Source organism: Engystomops pustulosus, chromosome 1 (genome assembly GCF_040894005.1).
Source record: "Engystomops pustulosus chromosome 1, aEngPut4.maternal, whole genome shotgun sequence".
Lineage (NCBI taxonomy): Eukaryota > Metazoa > Chordata > Amphibia > Anura > Leptodactylidae > Engystomops > Engystomops pustulosus.
This window is the reverse complement of record NC_092411.1, coordinates 162,320,843-162,346,365: the sequence shown is the minus strand read 5'-3', so window position 1 is coordinate 162,346,365 and position 25,523 is coordinate 162,320,843. Positions and strand designations below refer to the sequence as shown.

Genomic DNA, 25,523 nt, shown 5'->3' with positions numbered 1-25,523 from the left:
TTACAAATATGCTCTTGTCCTAATGATTAGTGAATGGGGATTTATTCTACTGACATTTGATATTAAAAACCCTTTTGTGGATACAACCTTATCAAGCATTCTAGTACCACAATATTTACGACTTTTCCTCCACTAGCCTCTTTTTTCCACTTTGTATCTTGGCCCCTATTTTTAAATCCCCATTCACTAATCATTAGGACAAGAGCATATTTGTAATTTTACAATTTATTTTGTCCAATACTTTAAGACTCCCATCATTACATAGGGATCTTTTAGCGCATATTTTTCATTCAATTCATCCGCGTTTTGCCCCGTTCCCAGAGACGTCCGCCACTGTCCAGGAGGCTTTTCTCCTGTCTGACCCCGGTGGGCGCCATTGCGCATGCGCGAGGTGTGCGTCCCGCCGATCCTCCGTGCATTGCTTTTGGCATGTGCGTTTTGACCGGGGGGCGGGCACCTTTGTGGAGGCATTTTCAGCGCTCTCCGCTCCCGGGCATGCGCACGCCCAGCCCGCCACCGGCCACACCAACCAATCTGGAGTGGGACCGGTGTGGTGGGAGGAGCGTTGGGGGCGGGACCCCATACACGCGGCGCGCTTAAATGTTTGTGTCGCACGTCAGCTCAGAGAGGACCCACTGGTTGCCAGCTGCGAACGGGGCTTTGTTTATCTGCACCCCCGCAGCACCTCAGCACCTAACCATTTCTCCCGAAGGTAGGATGTCCATTCGAGATCATACCATTTGAGATCATGGCATTTTCACTCCCGTTATGGGAAGTTTATATTTATATTGTTATCTATTATGGTTACAGATTAACTCCCTTCCTTACCAAAGGAAATCTTCATAATCCCTGCACCATTCAATAGTGCAAGGTAAGATCATGCATTTACCGTATTACACTGTACCCTGTACATTTCTCATAGCCATGCACATTTCATTACATGTTGTTTATACTGTTGTCTTTCATTAGAGTTTTCTAAAAGGCGAACCTATCTATCCCCTGATGAGCCCTAAAGGGTGAAACAGGTCCTGTCGGGATTTGGTTGCGCAAAAGCCCTTTGACATATTCTGCACTATATCTAGAAAACTATCTATTACAACTGTTGCACTTACTTGCACCTTGACTGGGACTACACCTTTAGACTAGGTCCGATAACAGGGCCAGTTATCTAGGGTAAGGTTCCAGTCGGGGCTGAGGCCACTTAGGGCCACAACCCCGAGGTTAGGTCAATCAGGGTGTTCTAGACCTTGGACATAGGGCAATAACAGGGAGAGTGGAAGCCATTCTGACCCTTGCCTCTAACGCCAATAGTCACGTCACCCTCATTCTTTCCTTTATTTCTGCACTCTTTATGGACATAAGGTGCCCGTAACCATCTCACCGATACTTTATTGGCATCATAACAAATGAGCATCCGGAGACCAGAGTGTAGATTTTGATCATCGACATTACAAGATGTGTAGCCCACTAAGGTGAGCTTTCCCTTTTATTTCCTGACTTATACAGATTTTTGAACCTCACAAAGGGGGCCACCAGGCTCACACCTGTATTGTCTTTCTTTTTCAGATGGGTACCATGCGTTCACACAATTCACCTTGAAGCCACATTACTGTTTGTTTATTTTTAACCATTTCAGTAAAAGCTAAGTTTTAAATCACGATTTGTATTTTCCTTATATAGTTCAGAGTGGTTTAGGCTTCCCATACCTAGTACCATTGATGCAATCTTTGTAAATTATTCTTGGAGACTTTCGTCAGAGGGATGGCTGGTTTCCTAAAAACGGGAATCGATACATCTCAGTGGCTATCAGAAGCTAGTGAAGTATTTTCAGATAAAGCACTTACTCTTAAGAAATACACTCCCACAGTCAAAGAAGCATTCAGAGAATTGCAACAAGTGTACAGGGATCAGATCAGCTCCTGGTGGGAGGTCCAGGGACTTGAAAACTATATTAAACACAACATAGTACCACGAGGCCTTAGAATACCTCTCACGCCGGCAACTAGATACCAGGGACCTGGTTTTTGCACTAAGTGGGAGAAGGAAATTACGGTTTGCTCCATTCGTCTCATGCGATTCCTCTTGCAGGAAGAAAAAACGAGACTTGATTCTTTGACAACTAGATTACAAGAACATATTGACATTGTAGATAAATTTTCAACAGATCCTGAATTTCAAAATCTTGAAAAACAACTACAGTCTAACCTCGAAAGATTTCAGTTTCAACTTAAAGAGAGGAAACATAAGCAGTTTAACAGGGACCTAGGTGATTTCAGAGATAAGGCATATTCCTGTATTAACACTAAATCTACTTCTAACGAAACAGATCTTGGTACTGACACTGACACTGATACAGACGGTTCCACCAAAAATCAGGGTGGTAGAGGCAGGGGCAGAGGTAGGCGCAATAGAGGTAGGGGGAGAGGCACCTACTACAATCAAAGAGAGACTTTTACAGGGGAAAACACAACATGCAATGCAGCGATAGGCAACAGCAGGGGCGGTCACATAGGAGTTTCTTCCACCGCTCTCCCCTATGCCGCCCCCCCACCCTCCTCTGCACCCTCTTCCTCTGCATCAGTTTTTTTAGCAGCAGGCCCACTTTACCCGCTAAGGAACCGGAACCCCAGGGGAAGAAGTTAGACACCTTGATTATAAACTTATCCAATCGTGTCCTCACAAAAGCAGAAATGTCGATCCTTAGTAAAGGACTATCCTTCGTACCTACCAGTAGATTTGACGACTTTAACTGGCACAAGGACATCCACCTATTCCTACGCAAACTCAGATGGCATAAATTCTTCAAGATGAAAGAAAGGAAAGACTGCCATGACCTAGGCGTTCCACAGGACCTTCTCGCAGATATACGACTACTAGAGAGTTTAGCCAACCCTCCAGCAGCCACTTCAGGAAAAGGCCCATTTACTGACCTTAAACCTAAGAGTACAAGTATTCCACCCGTAGGGGACATCTCCAGCATAGACATCTTCTCTAAATTAGTGTCCAATGATCTAGAACAAATTAATAGGGGGATCAAGCACCCGAACTGTACCACGGAGGAAATACAAGCCCTCACCTCCCTAGAGAAAGATCGCACGATAACTATTAAATCCTCCGATAAGGGGGGCAATATAGTGGTTATGCAAACTGAAGAATATCACCAGATGTGTCTCAATCTCCTGAGAGATAAGGACAGCTATGCTATCCTACCCAATAATCCAACAAGTCCCTTTCTGTCGGAACTGAAGAAGATACTACAAACGGCTCTAACTGACGAACTTATCAGCAAAGAGGAATTTGACTTCCTGTTACCCAAATGCCCTAGAACAGCCACCTTCTATGGGCTCCCCAAAATTCATAAGGGACTTACTCCCCTTAAGGGTAGACCAATCGTATCAGGTGTCGGGTCACTCTGTCAGAACCTAGGCATTTATATCGACAAGATCCTGGCCCCTTTTGTCGTAGCTCTTCCGTCCTATATTAGAGATACCACTGATTTACTCAAGAGACTAGACGGACTCTCAATAGGTCATAACACCTACCTAGCGAGTATCGATGTGGAGTCCCTTTACTCCTCTATTCCCCATCATCTAGGACTCCAAGCGGCCCTCTTTTATTTGAGCACCCGGGGCAACCAATGTACTCCACATAACAATTTTATTCTCCAACTGTTAGAATTCTCTCTCACGCACAATTACTTTGTGTTTGACGGCGTTGTGTACCACCAGCTCAGGGGCACGGCTATGGGGAGCTCCTGCGCCCCCACCTATGCCAACTTGTTCCTGGGCTGGTGGGAACACTGTCACGTCTTCTGTGAGGAGATTGCCCCCCGGCACATCGGTATGGCGAGCCTCTGGGCTCGCTATATCGATGATATCTTTATCACCTGGGAGGGGTCAGAGGGGCAATTTAAGGATCTTCTTGAAGACCTCAACCTTAACCCCTTAGGGCTTAAGTTCACATTCGAGATACACACTTCCAGTATCCCCTTCTTGGACATCTTGGTCAAAAAGAAACTTAATGGAGAAGTAGACACGACCCTTTATAGAAAACCTACATCCACCAACTCCCTCCTACGTTGGGAATCCTATCATCCATTTGCGCTCAAGAAAGGTATACCGTACGGGCAATACCTTAGGATACGTCGCAATTGCTCCTCCCTTGAGGAGTTTAAACATCAAGCCAAAGATCTTAAACTCCGATTCTTAGCCCGTGGATACCCTGAATATACCCTTAAACTAGCATACCAAAGAGCACTGAAAACCAACAGAACAGATTTACTCACCCCTCGTGGCAACCCACCTTCCACACCCATAATCCGACTCATAGGGACCTATGATGAAGGATCCCAACAAGTACGCCAGGTCCTTACCAAGTACTGGCATATACTCAAAATGGACCCTGACATATCTACGGTTTTACAAGACCATCCAACCATTACATTCAGAAAGGGACGCAATATAAGAGATAGACTTGTCCATAGTCATTTTACCAGACCAGAAAGCATCAGGACCTGGTTACATTCAGACATCAAAGGTTGTTACCATTGTAGTGGGTGCATTGCATGTAAGGTGATACGGAACTGCAAAACTTTTTGCAGTTCGGTCACCAACAGGATTTATACCATCCAGCACTACATTAACTGTAAATCTAAAGGTGTGATCTATCTAGCTACTTGTGAATGTGGACTACAGTACGTGGGCAAAACTTACCGCGAATTTCGTCGCAGAGTAGGGGACCATCTAGGTGACATTAAACATAATAGGGATAAACCCCTTGCCAGACACATACAAGAGAGACATAGGGGAAGTATCAAGGGACTCACTTTTGTGGGTATCGACCTAGTTAAACCCCCAGAACGAGGAGGCGACTGGGACCGAACGTTACGACAAAAAGAATCACAATGGATCTTTAAACTAAAGACGGAGTCCCCACAAGGACTTAATGAACAATTGAGTTTTGCCTGCTTTTTATGATTTGATTTATTCTACTGACATTTGATATTAAAAACCCTTTTGTGGATACAACCTTATCAAGCATTCTAGTACCACAATATTTACGACTTTTCCTCCACTAGCCTCTTTTTTCCACTTTGTATCTTGGCCCCTATTTTTAAATCCCCATTCACTAATCATTAGGACAAGAGCATATTTGTAATTTTACAATTTATTTTGTCCAATACTTTAAGACTCCCATCATTACATAGGGATCTTTTAGCGCATATTTTTCATTCAATTCATCCGCGTTTTGCCCCGTTCCCAGAGACGTCCGCCACTGTCCAGGAGGCTTTTCTCCTGTCTGACCCCGGTGGGCGCCATTGCGCATGCGCGAGGTGTGCGTCCCGCCGATCCTCCGTGCATTGCTTTTGGCATGCGCGTTTGGACCGGGGGGCGGGCACCTTTGTGGAGGCGTTTTCAGCGCTCTCCGCTCCCGGGCATGCGCACGCCCAGCCCGCCACCGGCCACACCAACCAATCTGGAGTGGGACCGGTGTGGTGGGAGGAGCGTTGGGGGCGGGACCCCATACACGCGGCGCGCTTAAATGTTTGTGTCGCACGTCAGCTCAGAGAGGACCCACTGGTTGCCAGCTGCGAACGGGGCTTTGTTTATCTGCACCCCCGCAGCACCTCAGCACCTAACCATTTCTCCCGAAGGTAGGATGTCCATTCGAGATCATACCATTTGAGATCATGGCATTTTCACTCCCGTTATGGGAAGTTTATATTTATATTGGTATCTATTATGGTTACAGGTTAACTCCCTTCCTTACCAAAGGAAATCTTCATAATCCCTGCACCATTCAATAGTGCAAGGTAAGATCATGCATTTGCCGTATTACACTGTACCCTGTACATTTCTCATAGCCATGCACATTTCATTACATGTTGTTTATACTGTTGTCTTTCATTAGGGTTTTCTAAAAGGCGAACCTATCTATCCCCTGATGAGCCCTAAAGGGTGAAACAGGTCCTGTCGGGATTTGGTTGCGCAAAAGCCCTTTGACATATTCTGCACTATATCTAGAAAACTATCTATTACAACTGTTGCACTTACTTGCACCTTGACTGGGACTACACCTTTAGACTAGGTCCGATAACAGGGCCAGTTATCTAGGGTAAGGTTCCAGTCGGGGCTGAGGCCACTTAGGGCCACAACCCCGAGGTTAGGTCAATCAGGGTGTTCTAGACCTTGGACATAGGGCAATAACAGGGAGAGTGGAAGCCATTCTGACCCTTGCCTCTAACGCCAATAGTCACGTCACCCTCATTCTTTCCTTTATTTCTGCACTCTTTATGGACATAAGGTGCCCGTAACCATCTCACTGATACTTTATTGGCATCATAACGGATGAGCATCCGGAGACCAGAGTGTAGATTTTGATCATCGACATTACAAGATGTGTAGCCCACTAAGGGGAGCTTTCCCTTTTATTTCCTGACTTATACAGATTTTTGAACCTCACAAAGGGGGCCACCAGGCTCACACCTGTATTGTCTTTCTTTTTCAGATGGGTACCATGCGTTCACACAATTCACCTTGAAGCCACATTACTGTTTGTTTATTTTTAACCATTTCAGTAAAAGCTAAGTTTTAAATCACGATTTGTATTTTCCTTATATAGTTCAGAGTGGTTTAGGCTTCCCATACCTAGTACCATTGATGCAATCTTTGTAAATTATTCTTGGTGACTCAATACAAGATTCAATAATACCAAGATCATCACCACAATGGTGACAACAAGCAATAATCACTAGTAATTACACCGAATGCATGATATATCATTTCCCTTTTGCATTTGGGATTAAGGATTCTGCCGGTCAAGGCTGGCATATAAAATAAGCATAGATATAGACCATAGAAAGTTATGTTGATTTAAAATAAACATTTTTTTTTATCTTAAAAGGTACTCACTTGGAGAAGTGGGTGAGGAGTTACCACCATCGGATGCGGTGGTAGATTTGGTATCAGAGGGCAAAGAGAGGCGGGGCATCCCTGGTGGAGGCGGGGCCAACATCTGCGTCGAGATATAATGACTTGAAACTTTCACCTGGCCACTCCCGTTCAGCTTAGAAAGCAAGTGGGTGAAGAGGAAAAGTGTTAACAGTTTAGAGTATGATGCCATTACACAATATTCTTGACTACAAGATTATATTATGCACAACAAGACATTTAATGTGCACATGATATGCTTTTCATGTTATGATTAACAACTTAAAGCGCAACTCTGACATCTTTTTCACAAACCAACAGCTCTTGGGATGTAGAACAACTTTGCCTATTAATTTTTTACTTGTATCCAGCAGTTTCTTTGCTATCCTTCTAATATGCTGATTTCTATTACCATTCTGTCTATTTGTTTACAGGTGCAGACTCACATAGGAGGAAGGTGTTGTGATAGTGCTCTCTGTGTTTAAGTGAGAGGAGTAGCAGGGTTGAGTGTGTGCAGTGCTATGGATGCAGATGTTGCCAACAGAATAGTGAGGTACAAAATCTTCCCTGTTTCCTAGCACTCCCTCTATCCCCGTCTACGATTCTGCACTCTCTGTCTGCACCTCATGCTGTTATAGACTCTTCATTCCTCCCCCATCTTCAGCTCTCTACACACATTCTGTAAATCACGGAGAAACCTGTAGGGCTAGTCTCTATATACATATTGTATGTACACTAAGCAGTGTTCAGTGGATTTACGTGCAGTGTTCATTGGATTTACGTGCAGTAATCTCACAGGTTGTGCTGCTAAATGACTGAATGAGAGTGTCTTATGGGTAGTGAGTGCAACCTAAATTTGACTCAGCTTTAGGGCAAATTCAGGGAGAAGTTAGTCTCCGTCCACTTCACTGCGGGTGAGAAAGATATTTTGCATATAGCTGCAGAGCAAAAATGCCATAACTATGGAAAAAAAGGATGAGGAACACATTATGGGCATCTGAGTTACGCTTTAATGTATCTTAAATATAACTAAAATATTTTTACTATAATATTACCATTTATTATGTACCCACTCTTAACCATTTTACCAATGTCAGTGTTTATTTTATTTCAATATTTCAGATTGTCTCTTTGATCAATTTATCTTAAATTTTTATGAAACCCTCACATGCTTACCGGGCCTGGTTGCTGACTGGACGGGTCACAGGCAAGCGACACCAAGTCTTTCAGGGGATCCTGAGGGTTTAGGTGAGGGGGGTAACGAATAGCCGTGTGTGGAAAGTAAGTGGAGGCAGCCTGTGGAAGGAGGGAGGAAGGTGGGAAGTGTAACGTAGTGGAGGTGTGGGGACTTCGGGCTAGGCCTAAGTAACACAGAAGTAATGGATGGGGGAAAGAAAAGAGATTGTGATAAACAATTAAAAAAATAACCAAAAACAAATTTGTCATATGACAACCTTCTATATATTTATTTGTACACTACAGAGCTATGGTGTACAGAGCTATTGCTCCCTCTATTGCTCACTTGTGAGCAAATCTAAGGGTTGTACACTCACCACTGTGCACAGCTATGACTGGCCTGTGATGCTGCGTGAAGCCACTGATTCTTGGGGATGTATCTTGAGGAGATGGACTGTGAAATGGTGATTTGTCCAATTCAGACTTCTTAACAGTTGGAGACATTCCTGTACAATCAATTACAATAAAGAACATGTATGAGGTTTGTTTAAACATTCCACTCAAGATTCATTATACTAGGATATCCTGTACAGAAAGATTCAATTTGCCTCTTAATGCAAATAAGGTTCTGCAGTAAACATGGGGTGTGGCCACTCTCTCTGGTGCATCTGTTTTATTTTCTTTCTAAGCCACTCAGCTCTGTCACTTTACAAATTAATCAATTGAAGTTCACATAAATAGAAGCTTGGAAGAAAACAGGTACAGGAGGCACAGACACCCACTAAAACACCAAAAAAAACATTTTTATAAAATATTTAATATTTAAAATATTTAATATAAATATATTTATTTTTTAAATTATAGATTACTTGAAAACTGGTATGGTATGGTACCCTACACAATACTGGTTTTACTTGCAGTGATTAGAAGCTGAAGGACTCATTTCAAGTCAATATTACATCTAAAAACAGGGACAACCAGATCAAATAAAATGAGAAAGCTTTCCCAGAACTTTTCAGAGAATATCATATGAAAAATAATAAATTTATGTTTTATATTTAAAATCAATTATTTTGGTTGGAGTGATATATTTAGACTACAGTCCTTTAAAACAGACATGACTCCAAAGTGTGATACTTTGGAAATACAGCCACTGGCATTGTACTATTCTGCTCATAAATGGGCTGCTGGGTATCTTACGTAAGTTTTACATTAATCTCAAAGAAAGCTATCCTAGCAGTGGGTGAAGGGTAAAATACTGTGAGGTTGTATTAGGCCATTGGTAATGAAGTTATATCTTGTATCACTGAAATCATATTAACCTCCCTTGGGTAAAAGTGTGCAGAGCAAGGTGCTCTAAGGATAGGCTCAGTAAGAAAAGAAGGAGGGGAGGGAAAACAATTAAGCAAACTTGAAACAAAGCAATAAACAGTTATGAAGGTAGACAATCAAATCAACAATTCTAATCAACAAAAATAAGCAATAAATTGTACTCTCATTTAATCCGTGGTTCAAAAAAAGAGAGAGGAACAACATGGATAATAATTTCACCACTGAACAGTGGTATCTATCTCGTCATACAGTGTCACAATGTTTAAAAGCATTTAGTCTGAAAGCCCACTCAAAGACCATACTTCTTATTAGCAGAAAGAATCAAAAGGCTAGACTGACCTTTGCTAAGGAGCATGTTGTGTGGACAGAGGAGAAGTGACTCACAGCTCATTTTAGTGATAAAAACAACTTTCTTTTATTTGGGTCGGATAGGAAACTGGGGGAGAGACTGAACCTAAAGTGTGTAAAGAATTCAGTGAAAGGTGGTGTAGGAAATGTCATGGTTTGGGGAATGCGTTGTGCACCAGGGACCTTTTATACAGCTACATGTCAGAGTTAATGCAACTGTGTATTAAAAAACACATGGTTCCTTCCTTGCTTTCACTACTCAACCAGCCAGCCATTTTTATACAGGAGAGTGCCCCCTGTCACACAGAAAAACAGGTAGAACAGCAGTTCCTTGAAACTGAAAACTTTGTAATAATGAAATGGCTAGCCCAGAGTCCTGATCTAAACCTCTGGAAAATCCTTGGCGACAACATTCAGATTGGACCACAATCTCACAAGAGCATTGTGAGAGACTACTGATGTCCTGTGGCTGCAGGGGGCTGAAGTCATTCAGAGCAGAGATACTGTTATAGTAGGTGACTGTTGTTACCTTCAGAAAATGTAATTACAATCTTTCTCTCTGCTACAGTCATTGTTGTTTATTTTGCAAAATAAATATATTGATTATGTTGATATAACTTGTTTTTTTTTTTAAAACAATGTTCTAGTGGCATGGTGTGCCCCTTACAAAACCCTTTAAATGTTGATCAATGTAGACTACATTGTTTTTGAAAAAAATCAAATGATCATACATTGTTCTCTAATTTTTATCTCCAGTATATGTTGCCAAACAGCAGCAAGGGTTAATGGTGTTTTCCAGGTTGTTCCTTAGAGTAGACCATAAAGCCAAATAGCCAATAACAAAACCTCCTTTACAAGAAATCTACCAGTACCTGTGGGGCAAATTACACTAAACATACTCACCTACTATCCTCTTCATCTTGATCCTGGCACTAGTCTTTGCTAATCTTGACATGCCAGGATCACCTGAAAAAGAGACTTAAAAATCAGCCTGGAGAGTGTGGACGCAATATCTGGTGCTCCTTGCTGCTAATTATTCATGCCTCCTGCATGATAGATACCTCCTACTTCCGTAAATAATTAGCAGCTCAGAGCACCGAACATCGCACCCCCAGTGCTCCGGGCTGCTTTTAATAAGTATCTTTTTCAGACAATCCTGGTGTGTCAAGAATTTGCCCTACAGGTACTGGTAGATTTCCTTTAAGTTTTCATTCTATTACTTCAAAGCTAAAATTTAGGAAATTTATTTTGATGGCTTTTTGGGTAAGTGAGGTATATATCTGACGCTGTTTGTATAGGGCAAACTCCCACCAACAGATTTTAACTGAAAATTAGTACACATGGTCTTCATCACACCCCCAAAAAAGACATTCTAAAATTATACAGACCACAGAACAGACCACCAAAATAAATTAAGACATCAGACCACAGTAACCTACATACTAGAACCCCAAGATGAATGTAGACCTCCCTTATTATAAATGCAATAACTGGCCCTAAATTTTATACATATTCCACATAGCTACATATTCCACATAACTTTGTGGCGTTTCACCCAATCTCCAAGAGAGTAGAGCCTCCTCACTGCTCTCTCGCTCATGTCCCGACTGTAAGATACAGGACCTGGAGTGATGTCAAAAGCATGTGACTTGCAAGAGGACCTGGGGCGAGTGGTGGACCGGCGCCGTTATTACTCGTGAGGCATGGATGTGCCAGAAGGTTTTTTTATTGAATGATACAACAGCTACGCGTTTCGGCTCCGTACCGGAGCCTTCGTCAGGCTTATCATAAAATTACATAACCGAACAGTGCGGTAATACATATACTTAAACATACCCGGAAGTGCGTCAGAAAATGACGTGGATTACCGGAGATCAAAGGTCGAACGGGTCCCGTTCGTGAGTACAACGATCATTAAAAACAAAAAAAAACCATAAAAAAGAAGTATATATCATAAGACATAACAAGTATAAATTTAAAAACAGTATCAGTTACATAAAACATCAAAATATAAACATACTATAGTATATTTGTAGCAGCTGGTGTCCGGCAACAAAATTGTTTGCACTGTGTCCTGTGATAGATTGTATTATGGTCTGAGGATGATTAGATAGGTGTGAAAGGGAATGTAATGACTTACAAACATAATTGGAGGAGTGAGTGGAAGATTAGATAAATGAATAAATAAATAAACCTTGGATGGAAGCGAAGACCTGCGGATTGTGATGTCACGACGAGGTGGCTACGGATCGCAAGTGAGGTCAAAAAGGATGGAATGTCAGGCTGATGCGAGAATTGGGGCCATGTTTCAAGAGAGTGTCATGAAGAAGATGCGGCAGAGGACAACGGGGGTGTGATGGTAAGAAGTGATCAGGGGATAATGTGGGTTGGGCTTTTAGATGGATTCTATGACTTCGTTTAGACCGTTCGGACATAGGGTGTTTAATTTATATATCCAATAGGATTCTCTGCGATTTAACATTTTGACGCGGTCTGGTATATTCTCAGATATTCGTTCGATGGGCGTCACACGGATGCAGTTGAAGTTGCTCTCATGTTTGAGAAAAAGATGTTTTGAGAGACTTTGTTTAAGGAAACCAATTCTTGTTTTATGTCGGTGTCCATTGAGCCTCATTTTGAGTGATTGTACTGTGCGACCAACATATTGCTGGCCGCAAGAGCAATCTATCAGGTATATTACAAAGTCCGACGAACAGGATAGAATGTTCTTAATTTTGAAAGTTTCTCCAGTACTTTTAGATGTAAATGTACTGGTACCGTCGTTGATGCTCTCACAGCATAGACATAACCTATGCACACATTTTTTAACCCCACTTGTGTCCTTATGTTTTATGCTTGTGGTCGTGTTGGATCTCAGACGGCTAGGGGCTATCAAGTTTTTGATGGTTGTGGCCTTTCGGAAAGTGATCACTGGTTGTCTTGGGAGTATCCCACGGAGAAGAGGATCCTTTCTTAAGATATCCCAGTTTTTACAGAGTATGGATCTGATTTTATTGTTGCACCTGTCATATGTGGTAATAAAGTTGAAGGGGCGATTGGATTCGCCTTTAGTTTCTTTTATTTTCCTATTAGTTGACAGACAATCATTTTGGGTTTTTTTGGCATATTTATGATATGCTCTTTCAATCAGATCTCGGGGGTATTTTTTTTCCCGGAATCTTTTCTTTAGGATCGATGCTTGTTTAGTGTAATCTTCTTTGTATGTACAGTTTTTCCTGATTCTGTGAAACTGACTAAATGGTACATTTTTCAACCATTTAGGGTAGTGTGCACTCCCATATTCTAAAAAGCTATTGCTATCGACAGTCTTAAAATGTGTAGTGGTGACGATTTTTCTCCCAGCGTTCGTTATTTCATGTGACTGATCACCTGCTTCCTACATCACTCAAGGTCTTCATACTACCAGGGATGCAGCAGAGTTTCTGTATTTGTATAGCAAAACTGTGTATGTCTATGTATAGTAGTGCCCAGTGTGTGTATAACAGAGCTGTGTGTGTTTCTGTTTATAGCAGTACCCACTAAGTGTGTTTTTTTGTATGCATAGCAGTAGTGCTGAGTGTATGTAGCAGTGCCCATCGTGTATAGCAGTGTGCAGTGTGTTCCTGTGTGTGTGTGTATAGCAGTGTTGAGTGTGTTCCTATTTCTGTTTGTGTGTGTGTATAGCAGTGCTGTATCTGGGAATGAACAAATAGATGTAGCAGAGCTGTGTGTGTAAATGTATAGATGTAGCAGAGCTATTTGTGTAAATATATGGATGTTGCAGTGCCCTATGTGTAAATAATGAATATAGCAGAACTCTGAGTATTAATGTATGGATGTAGCAGGGCTGTGTATGCTGTGATGTTGTGCAACCAACAGAGATTTTTTAATTGGTGTCAAATATATTTTTTCTTTTTTAGAAGACTACATCTGGTGTGCGCCTTATAGTAAAGAGCGTCTTATAGTCTAGACAATATGGTAGATTTCCCATGATCAACACAAACCTTATAAAAACTCCAGAGTAACAAATACTGACCTGACAGGAACCTAGAGCTTTAAGGAATGCAGTGATGGTAATTGTGTAACTGCAGCTACAGAGAAGACTGTTACTACAAAGGTGTTAAAGAAATATGCAGCCTCTCAGAGATTGGAATACTCCTTCCTGAAATACTGATGTTTAATGAGGTAAGGGTAGAAGTCACTTCTAGGTCTTTGTGCTCGTGAGACTTCTTTGGTGCATAAGAAGACACCAGTATTACAAATGGCCATTTCTATGAAGAATCCCAAATTGTACACTAAATGAAAGTTCCCGTTATGGACTTATCCCTATCCACAAACTTTCCTTTCTCAATTGCAATGTGATATTTGAGTCATATCTATAACATAAAAAACACAGAGCTAACAATCGAGGAAGAGTATAAATATATACCCGTGTTAGCAAACAAATATTCCAATTATTTACAGTGCATAAGCTGATGAACAGTGCTGAGGTAACTGAGCAGATGCTTGCATAGCTGCCTTAAACTAAACTGAGTTAAAGGGAAATTTCCCTCCCTGCCCAGTACAACAAGCTCCTGATACATATCCAACCACAGTATGAACAAAGACATTAACTGAGTGAAGAGGGAGGGGGAGTTATGAGGGAAAGGAGGGGTGACCAAGAGGAGGGGGTGTCAGGACCTGGCAGTTCATCTCAGGACAGCTGAGCTAGAACACAGTAAACATGTGACACAGCAGGGAGGAGACCTACAAGTCCCTCCGATTGCCACAGACAGACTGTGTTGTAGCTTCAGTGTAAGTTTCCTGCTATTGCTTCGGAGATTGTTAAAATACTTAACCACTGCACACATTTCTATGTAAAATTGAATTCTGACTCAAATATACTGGATTCACTTGGTTAAAATATATTGGCACGTAATGCTTGCAATACAGATAGATCTTTATCTTCCTAAGGCTTTTAATAACATAATGGCGTCCACTTTAATATTGTTGCTTTTACCTATATTCCTTACCAGTTTTTTTTTTCTACTTTTGCATTCATTTAACTATATTGTGTAGGCTTTTTTTTGTGGAGCAGGACTGCAAAAGAAATAGTTCTGCCTTTGTTGTTTGGTGCTTAAATATGCAATTTTCACTATGTATCAAACATACTTACCATGATCTATTTTTTGATACAAATACGGCAAAACCAAATAAATTTGGATTCTTAATTTGTACTACTATGCACAATCATAACAACAACAGTTTTAGTATACTAATAAGCCATGTTTTTGTAACGTGTATAACATTTTTCTAAAGGTTTTTTTTGCATATATTAAAATCATTAATGTTTATTATTATTCGGGAGTTGTATTTATTTAAAGTTAATTCCTTAAACTTTAACTTACAGACCACAATATCTATATCTACAGTAACTTACAGACGGAAAAACTTGTATGAAAACTTATATTAAATATCACAAATAAGGAAACGGAGACTACATAAATGATTTCACTACATGGAGGGACACACAAACATCAGGCAGACACTGGAGTAGCTATCATGGGGATGTTAGTGCTTACCCATGTCAGAGAATAAAACCATAGATAGAAAAAGAAGGGTATCAGTCATCCAGGTAGACTCTGGCATTCCCTGACATGGGTAAGAACTAAGCACTTTAAACACTGCATCATATTTTTTATTTCATTTATGCCATACATGGTTCTGATTGCCTTTCTCATTTAACTTTGACTAAGGCTATATTCACACTGCCGTTGCCCGCCCGTACCGTACCGTAGCGGGCAACGGCAGTGTACGGGGAGAGGAGGAGGAGGTGAGCGCAGCTCACCCCCGCCCCTCTCCATAGCAACCTATGGCGCACGGCGCCGTATTACGGGGAAAGATAGGACAGGCCGTGCGCCCATAGGAGTGTATGGGGGACGTATATCGGCCGTATATACGTCGGCCGTATATACGTCCCCCATACGTTCGTGTGAATGTAGCCTAAGACAGTTAGTTTACTGTTAACTTATTTCTCCAGAACTCTTTCTATATGTGGGTTTATTATGTATCCCCATGTCAGCTATGCCAGTGCCCTCCTCTTTGTGTGAATATGAATTATTGAATATACTGTACCTCTCCTAATTTATTTTGTTCCATTCTTGTTTATAGACCACAATCTGCAAACCCAGCCGTGGGTGTCAAGCAAAAGGAGAAAAATATTTTGAGCCATTTACTTCTTGGTCCCTGGAAATGTTATTAGCAGATTTTTTTTTGTTGCATGAAAACTCAAAAATAAGCATGCTATAATTTTACTTCGGGGTATGATACATCAAATTTTGTGTCCACCCAGCAAACAGTTGTAGTTTTTAGTATACATAAATATTATGTTTCAGCAAAGAATTTTCATAAACCCAAAAACTGTAATGTCTCCAATCAGGTTTTACAGCCCATGTCAAATGAGAATTGCTTGTGGCAGTGAGTTGAAGTATGCCGGGCGAGGAAGCAGGGGAGAGGCTGAGGGAAGGGGAGAGCAATGAGTAATGAGTAGGATAAGGGGAGTAGAACTTGAGGAGAAGACTACATGTGACATTTGAACTGGACTCACCACTCAATTCTGGCAGAGAACCAGTAAATGTTAAAGCACTAAACAATTAAAAAGCACTAGAATTACTTAGATGCACCACAAAATCAACCGTAGGCTATTGGCAATTGTGATCATGTAAAAATGACTTTCCTGATAATAAGTTCCCTTTAATATGCCTTGGACAACAGCTCCTAAATAATACTCCTTACAAAGCTACCCCTACTCCCCCAAAGCTAGCAGTCTTCTCTACTTTGCTTTGGGGGAGAAGGAAAAGCTGAGTATATATTTTTTTCCACATTGGGACATACATCATAGTAAAGGCAGGGGAATCTAAAGACACAGGGCCAATTTGGCTGCTTGTGTGGGGGCTCTTAGGCTGTAGACTACTGTGTGGGGTCACATACTGGCCATACTGGTTATTTATGTTTACCTTTGCAGTTGCCCTCAAATAGCTGATTGTAATGGTAAAATTACTTTCAGCCACTATAATGCTACCATGAGACTGATGTGGTCCCTAGTGAAAATTATTTTGACCCTCCCTGTATGTAACACAATTCCCATCTCCTAATATAATTATAATATATAATACAAAATTGTATAATTTAAATAATATATTCTTCTTGTAGGCCCTCCTAGTGACTCTTGCATTTGGTGCTTGCACCCTGCATAGCTCTCTTTTCCGGCCCTACAGGCTATGGTGAGAGCGTCCCACGATGAGTTCTGGGCGATACAGAACACCCTGATCCCCAAGTGGTGTGGTATTCGTATGATTCCTCAGTTAGGGGCGCCTTTATTTCTGGAGTAGCAGGGCATAGAAAGACCTTGTCTGATCAGAAGAATAGGTTATCTTCTTCCATGGTAGATGCTATTTGGAGAACCCGGGTCAGGACAATAAACGAACATGGGCTCATGCTCAAAGGGAGCACATGGCTCTTGCTAAAAATGCACCAGTAAGCATCTTTTCGCTACTGAGGCTGTATTTGAGTTTGGTCATAAGAATGGTAAATAACTTGCATATCTCTCCTGTGCTAAGCATCTGTGTGTGTCTGTCCCCTCCGTTGTTGATGCAAGTAGTCTTTTGGTTTCTGACCCCAAATTAATTAACGTTGTATTTCGAGAATTTTACTCTTCTATATACGGTTCCAGATTTTCCGCATCTTGGAAGACGAGATGAAACTGGCTATTAAATCCTGTGAGACACTTGTCTTTTAAAACTCTTTTCAACTACTCAGGAGAAAATGTCCCCGAGGGGTCTTTTATGACCTCATGGGGGACATACAAAGTAAAAACTCACATACAAAAAAAATATTAATAAAAATTTGTGAAATACAATACATTTGCATATACCCATATAATAACAAAAAATCCCAGGCTACACAAATACAAAAAACATTTCCATAGTCACCCCGTTTTTCCCAAGACATATTATATATCAAAACAACCGAAAAAATGGGGAATTCATTAATTATGTTCATTTCGAGTTAATCTGAAAATTAAAAAAAATGTATATATGTACTGTAAATTACAAAAAAAGCTTTTTTCCCCACTTTTAACCCCAAATAAAACTAAAAATGAAAAAAAAATCTTTAAAATTTTATTACGTTTTAACTAGCTCTATGTGTCCCGAAAAGAAAACACAGCAAAAAATTTTAAGGTAGCACAAAAAAAGTTATGGCCCTTAAATTGTTGCATACGAAAATTCACTAAAAATGCATGGTGAATAGAGCTTTTTCAGGTCCCATCATCAAGGGGTAAAAACCATGTAAGATGGGGCAATACATTTTTCAAGTCCGCACTGGACATGCCCTTATAGTTGCTCTCTGTATATTTCTTTCCCGCCAGATATTTAAATATCTGCATGGATATGTCATTAAGCTTATTCGCCCATTAGTAAGATACTTTCGTGCCACATCTAAGAATGAGGCATAATATGTACACTGATAAATATCATATTTTGTGGCTACTGTAAATTGTATACACTGTATTTAATCTGAGAATGTGATCTAAATGTATTGTTTTATTTGACTTACAGCATAAACAGCGATTTTTTTTATAACATTTAAAACTTCCTTTCTCTGTATTACTGTATAGACTCGAGTATAAGCCAACCCGAGTGTAAGCCGAGACCCCTAATTTTAACACAAAAACTGGAAAAACCTATTGACTCAAGTGTAAGCCGAGGGAAGGGAAATGCATTGGTCAAAGCCCCAGTATATAGCCTGCCTGCCCCCTGTAGTATATAGCCTGCCAGCCCTTGTAGTATATAGCCTGCCAGCCCCTGTAGTATATAGCCAGCCCCTGTCCCCAATATAATGCTTGTAGGAAAAAAACAAAAAGTTTACTCACCTTCCGACGCCCCCAGGTCCTCTTTTATCCATCTTGGCTCCGGCATCGGCTCTGTGTACCCGTGCGGTCCATAGCACGCTCGCTGACATCATAGTGTGTGCCGATGCAGGCGCACACATTATAATGTCAGCGTGCGGCTGACATCATGATGCCTGCAATGGACCGGGACATGGTCTTTAAAAAGAAAGAACAGATAAAAGATAGAAATAAGAGCTAGTTACCAAATGAAAAAAATAATAATGAGGAAAAGTAATTATTTTTGTTTGTTTTTTAACTTTGTAAAGCTGTAATATGAATTCTCTTAGAATTATCTCTCCTCCGTGGCCTGCGCTGAAATGAAGAGAAATACTCTTCTGCGGAAGGCTTCCGGGATACTACATGATTTACATACTGGCTCAGGTATCGGAGGCTGAATTGCATCTCTCCAACAGCAGAGGCCCACCACTTGAATAAGGATATATTATATTGATGCATTGTACCAGACTGCACCAGCCAAAAAGGTGTGTTTACATCTAAACCAAATATTTCAATACTTTTGTTGTTTGATGATTACTAAATTCTAATATAAATATACTTTAAAAATATTGGCCACGAGACACAACAAAGTGATCCTGTCATTGATCCAGCCGGATGGGCTTTATGCCCAACAGGTGGACGGATCCTAACATACAGAGACTATTCCTAAATATAGCAATGGTTGAAGGTTCTTCTGACCCTGGCTTCATTCTATCACTAGGAATGGTCCTATTTATGGGTCTGCGCTGGGTGTGGGTCTACACTTTATGAGCCTTAGTTCAGCTTCGCAACCATGGAACTGAGGCCAGGTTCAGAACCAACCTCAACATCTCAGATCCCTTTACCATAGCCGGGGTGACCAGGCAAGGGCACCCGCTACTTTTTGCACTTGCCAACGAACCGCTAGCAGTGGCTATCCGTCAATCTGATAGTATTCATGGTATTGCTTGGGGTAGCATCATTGAAAAAGTTTCTTTCTATGCTGATGACACCCTAGTATACCTTGGGGATGCTGGCTTCTCCCTCTTATCACTGATTCACTGCTTTGGCTCCTTATCAGGTCTTCGGGTCAATTGGAATAAATCAGTCCTCTTCCCTCTCTCTGAGGCTGCTAATCTTTTCCTCCCTGTTCCCATTCAGTTGGTGCTGTGTTTCAAGTATTTAGGTGTCCTGGTCATTGGGCCCCTAATATCAGCTACCAAGTCTCGCCAACGTGCCTGGTGTACACTCCCCATTTCGTTGTATGGGCAAATGAATATATTTAAAATTATATTTCTCCCTAAATGCCGCAATTTGTTCCATGCCTGACCATTTCTGCTCCCCAAGAGCCTGTTTAAACAAATAGATAGTATCCTTAGATCAGGGGTCAGGAACCTTTTTGGCTGAGAGAGCCATAAGCCCCACATATATTTTAAAATGTTATTCTGTAAGAGCCCTACAATATGCATGTGCCTCCCATTAGATAGGTAGCCATAGCACATGCCTACCAGTTGATTGGTAGCACAGCACAAATGTGTGGCTACAAATTGTAATATTTTTTCACAATACACTCATTTTGGGTGGAAAATTAAACATTTGCAATGGATTAAATGAAAAAAAGGCCCCACATAGTTTGATACCCAATTTCTCCCGAGTACACCCATACCCTATACGTGATGGTAGCAGATTTGCAATGTCTAATTGTACGGGCTATAATTTTTTTCTTTTTTTAATGTGGACCTATAGGGGCTTATTTTTTGGCCACAGGAGTTGCACTTTTCTGGTATGTAATTTTGGGGCATATATAGCTAATTGGTGAGATTTTATTAACTCTTTGTTGGTAGAGGAAATGAAAATCAATTTTTAGGAAAATTTTTGTGTTTTTTTTTGGGCCTTTAACCATACCATAAAAATAGTATATTAATTTTATTCTATAAAAATAGTATATTAATTTTATTCTATGGTTCGCCACGATTACTAAAATACCTCATTTATATAGATTTTATATTTTTTCCCATTTTTACTGAATAAAAAGTAATTTGGCAAAAATGTTAATTTTAGCATCTCCGTCTTTCATATGCATAACTTTTTTATTTTTCGCCTCACAAATCTGTTTAACCCCTTAGCGCTCCGCGCCGTAGCTGTACTGCGCAGCTTCCCACTATTGGCGCTCAGAGCAGTACAGCTACTGCGCGAATTGTCACCATGTGACGAGACGTGGTGACATCAGGATGAGATTTGGGTGACAGAGGCAGGAGGAGTTCCTGTCTCCGTCACCCGTCCAATCAAATCGGTCCCACCCGCCGATCGCCGTGATTGGAAAGAGCGTTACTGTGTGCACCAAAATACACTTTTACACTATAATTAGTGTTCTGATCCTTATCTGATCCCTATTGTTCCCTACAAATCCCTATCCCTATCTGTTTTTTCCTGTGTCCTGTGTGTTCCCTGTGTGATCGCCTTGTGTGATTCCACGTGTCTTCCGTTTTTCCCTGTCTGTCCCTTCTGAACCCAAACGCACTTTTCAGTGCGCTGTGTTAGCGTTGTTCTGCACTGGACGCACTTTTCAGTGCGCCGTGTGAATAGCGCTGCATAGTATCTTTAGCGGTAGTTAGTTTGTCTTAGGGCAAGCTAGGTGCATTTGTAGCGCCTTTTTGCGCAGTGCACATAGTTTTTTTTTCGGTGCCTGGTAATATTTTTTTTCCAGATCGCCGTAGGTGTACCCATAGTTGGGTGCACTTAGCTATTTTTTGTGTGTGCCATCTGTGCGGCTTGTCCGTGTGGTATGGTGTGCATTATCTTTTTTTTTGTGTGCTATCTGTGCGGCTTGTCCGTGTAGTTTAGTGCGCATTATTTTTGTGTGTGCCATCTGTGCGGCTTGTCCGTGTAGTTTGGTGTGCATTATCTTTTTTTTTTTTTGTGTGGTCCTGCTAGACGGTTTATCCGTGTAGTTTGGTGCACATTATCTAATTTTTCTAGTTCTCTATTTTTTTTTGTTTGCAATGTCTCAGAAGACGTACACCGTGTTGGAGGCATATAACATGCTTGCCTCTGACACCGAGTCAGCTAGTGGGGATGATGTCCCCTGTTACCTATCATCATCATCATCATCCTCCTGCTCATCTGCCAGTGACCTTGAAGGACCCCCAAGAAGGCGCCGTAGGGTTCCAGGGACTTCTGCAGGAGAAGTGCCTGGGACTTCTGCAGGAGAAGTGCCTGGGACTTCTGCAGGAGAAGTGCCTGGGACTTCTGCAGGAGAAGTGCCTGGGACTTCTGCAGGAGAAGTGCCTGGGACTTCTGCAGGAGAAGTGCCTGGGACTTCTGCAGGAGAAGTGCCTGGGACTTCTGCAGGAGAAGTGTCTGTGACTTCTGCAGGAGAAGCGTCTGGGGCTTCCACTGACCCCACATGGGTAGCTCCAGATAATTATACTCCTCAGGTCCCTGACTTTTTGGGCCATCCTGGAATTAACTTTGACACGGCAGGGCTCAGAGCTGTGGACTTTTTAAAGTTTTTTTTTGATGAGGAGCTGCTGAATGTTATTATATTTCAGACAAATCTCTACGCTGCACAGCATATTGCCCAAAACCCCACTTCTTATGCACAACCCTACAGGTGGACCCCTGTCACTGCAGCAGAGATGCTTAAGTATTGGGGCATAATACTCCTTATGGGGATAGTAAAGAAGCCTTCAATCAGGGACTACTGGAGCACATATATACTGTACCACACCCCCATGTTCCGCATGGCAATGAGCAGGATGTGCTTTGAAGCCATCCATAAGTTTTTGCACTACACCAGAGGTGACCCCAGTTATGATCGGTTATTTAAGGTCAGGCCCATATTAGATCATTTTAGTGCCAAGTTTGCCCAGGCATATACCCCCGCCAAACATGTTCAGGGTATATGAAGGGAAGGACTCCACTATAGTGCCCCCAGAATGCCCCCCCTTCCTGGGTGTTACAGGGAAGATAGTGTGGGATTTAGTGCACCCACTGCTGGACCAGGGCTACCTGGACAATTTCTACACCAGCACCACCCTGTTCAAGTGCCTCTCTTGCAGAAATACTGCGGCATGCGGCACTGTACGCAGAAATCAGAGAGGTCTCCCTAAGTCGCTGCTTGGGCAAAAACTTAAAAGGCACGAAAGCAGGGCACTATGCAGCGACTCTGTATTGTGTGTTAAGTACAAGGACAAGAGAGAGGTCCTTGTATTAACCACAATACATGAGCACACCACCACCCCTGTCCCAGTGCGAGGTAGCAGTACAGAAACCCCCAAGCCGGACTGTATTTTAGATTATAACAAATACATGGGAGGGGTGGACTTGTCTGACCAGATGCTTCAGCCGTACAATGCCATGCGGAAATCGAGGGTGTGGTACAAGAAGCTGGCCGTGCACATCATGCAGATGGCATTGTATAATGCTTATGTGCTGCATCGATATGCCGGCCAGAGGGGAACTTTCCTGGAATTTCAAGAGGTGGTAATAAAGTACTTTCTTTTTGGAGACCAGGAAGGGGGGAGTGCTAGTACATCTGGAAGTGAGGTCACATGTTGTATTGTACCAGGTTAGCACTTTCCAGGAGTAGTTCCTCAAACAGCCAGCAAGGGAAGGTCACAAAAGAGGTGCAGGGTGTGCCCCAAAAATGGCATTCAGAAGGACACCATTCATCACTGTGAGACATGCCCAGAAAAACCAGGGTTATGTATGAAAGATTGCTTCCGAATTTATCATACATCCCTGGATTTTTAGAGTACCCTGTTGTTACCCTGACGCACAGCTTATACATCATGCCGCATGCCGCACCTTCCCTTCTAAGCCCTGTCATGTGCCCAGCCTGTAGATTACTGCCCCATATGCTTTACCCGGGAAAACATGCATCATGATTTTTAGGGTGTTTGTCTCCCATGGCAGCAGCTGGGCACAAAATGACATAATGGATATTTTTTACTATGCACTATCCATTTTGCACTTTTTCAGGGGTCCACCTGTGGGGTTAAAATGCTAACTATACCCCTAGATTAATTCATGGAGGGGTGTAGTTTCCAAAATAGGGTCAGTTCTTAGGGGTTTCTACTGTACTGGCCCCTATTGGCATCTACAAATCTTTCATGATGCCAAAAAGAAAAAAAAAGTACAATGTCTGTGCTCCAACAAGTTATTCCCTTTTGAGCCCTGCCGTGTCTCCATCCTACAGATTATTGCCTCCTATGGGGTAGACCCCTGCCGTGTGCCCAGCCTGTAAATTATTGGCACATGTGTGGTATTGCCGTACTCGGGACAACCCGCAGAATGATTTTTGGGGTGTTTGTCTAAAGTGGCATGGGTTGGGCACAGTATACGAGGCACTAAAATGACATTTTTGAGATAAAAACACAATTTTTACTCTGTCCCATTTACTTTGCATTCAATTTTGACCAGCGTGTTGGGGGTTAAAACGCTCACCACAACCACAATAAATTCTTTGAGGGGTCTAGTTTCCGAAATGGTGACATTTTTTGGGGTTTTCTATTGTACTTTTACTTCAGGGGCTCTTCAATTACACTGTGGCACCTCAAAATATTTGCAGCCAAATTGGCCTTCCAAATTCCCAGTATCGCTAACTCTGTTCTGGACATCGCTGTGCGGGGAAACAGCAGCTGACATCCACATGTCTGGTATTACCGTATCCATTTTAGGGCTAAATTAGAAAGATTGAAATCAAAAATTGAAATTTCAAAATTTCCAATCCATTTTCATATGCTTCCGGAAAAATAATTAAAGGGTTAACAGACTTCTTAAATGCTGATTTTAATAGGTTGAGATGTTAGGTTCATAAAATGGTGTTACTTGTAGGGGTATATAGTACATAAGTCTTTATAGGGCACTTCCAAACTGAATTGATCACCAAAAAGTTAGCATTTTTCAAATTTCAAGAAAATCTGAGAAGTTGCTACTAAAACTTCAAACCTTCTCACATCCATAAAAAAATGGAAACGTAAAACAAATAATGGATTTAAAAAGACCAATGGCAAAAGGTTTCTATTAAAAAAAATTTGTTGTATCACTTTTTGTCTAAAAAGTATAACATTTGAAACTTTGAAAATAGTCATTTTTTTCAAATTTTTCCTAAATTTTAGAATTTACCCCCCCAAAAAGGAACGGATCACCGAAATAACACTACTAATATAAACTACAATGTCTCACGAGAAAACAATCTCAAAATCACAGAGATATCTTAAAGCGTTGAAAAGTTATTACCACAGGAAGAGACACTGGTCAAATTTTTAAAAAAAGTACCGAGCCTTAACGTGCAAACAGGCTGCGTCCTTAAGGAGTTAAGGGCTTATTTTTTGAGAGAAGGATTGTTCTTTTTAGTGGTCAAAGTGCATAACATTTTTTTAATTACTTTTTAGAGCTTTTTTTTATAGGGGGGTTCACGGGGTTCACTTTGCGGATCTAATAACGATTCTGTTTCATTATGCAGATTGTTACGGACGCAGTGGTGCCAAATATGTGGGGGTTTTGTGTATTTTATTCAATTGTACTGAATAAAAACTAATTTGGAGAAAATCTTGTTCATTTTAGCATCACCATCTTTTCATATGCATAACTTTTTTATTTTTCGGCTGACAAATCTGGTTAGGGGCTTATTTTTTGCGAGAACAGTTGTTCTTTTTAGTGGGCTTATTTTAGAGTGCATAACATTTTTTAAATCCCTTTTTAGAGCAGTTTTATAGGGTATTAATTAAAAATTATCTTTTTTTGGAACGTTTTTTATGTTTTTTTCCTCCGGCGTTTACCGTGCGGGTCCAATAACACTTCTGTTTTATTATACAGATTGTTACGAA

General features: G+C 41.3%; 1 protein-coding gene across 2 annotated transcripts in view; it reads right to left on the bottom strand.

Moving 5' to 3' along the window:
* NFIC (nuclear factor I C) overlaps positions 1-25,523 on the bottom strand; it is a 173,838-nt gene that overhangs the window by 18,596 nt on the left and 129,719 nt on the right. For both annotated transcript variants that reach the window (XM_072113627.1, XM_072113622.1), the window contains exons 7-9: positions 8,483-8,611; positions 8,106-8,290; positions 6,912-7,065 (exon numbers count right to left, since the gene is read on the bottom strand). In XM_072113627.1, the coding sequence (XP_071969728.1) occupies positions 6,912-7,065; positions 8,106-8,290; positions 8,483-8,611 (468 nt within the window). The remainder of the gene's footprint in view (positions 1-6,911; positions 7,066-8,105; positions 8,291-8,482; positions 8,612-25,523) is intronic.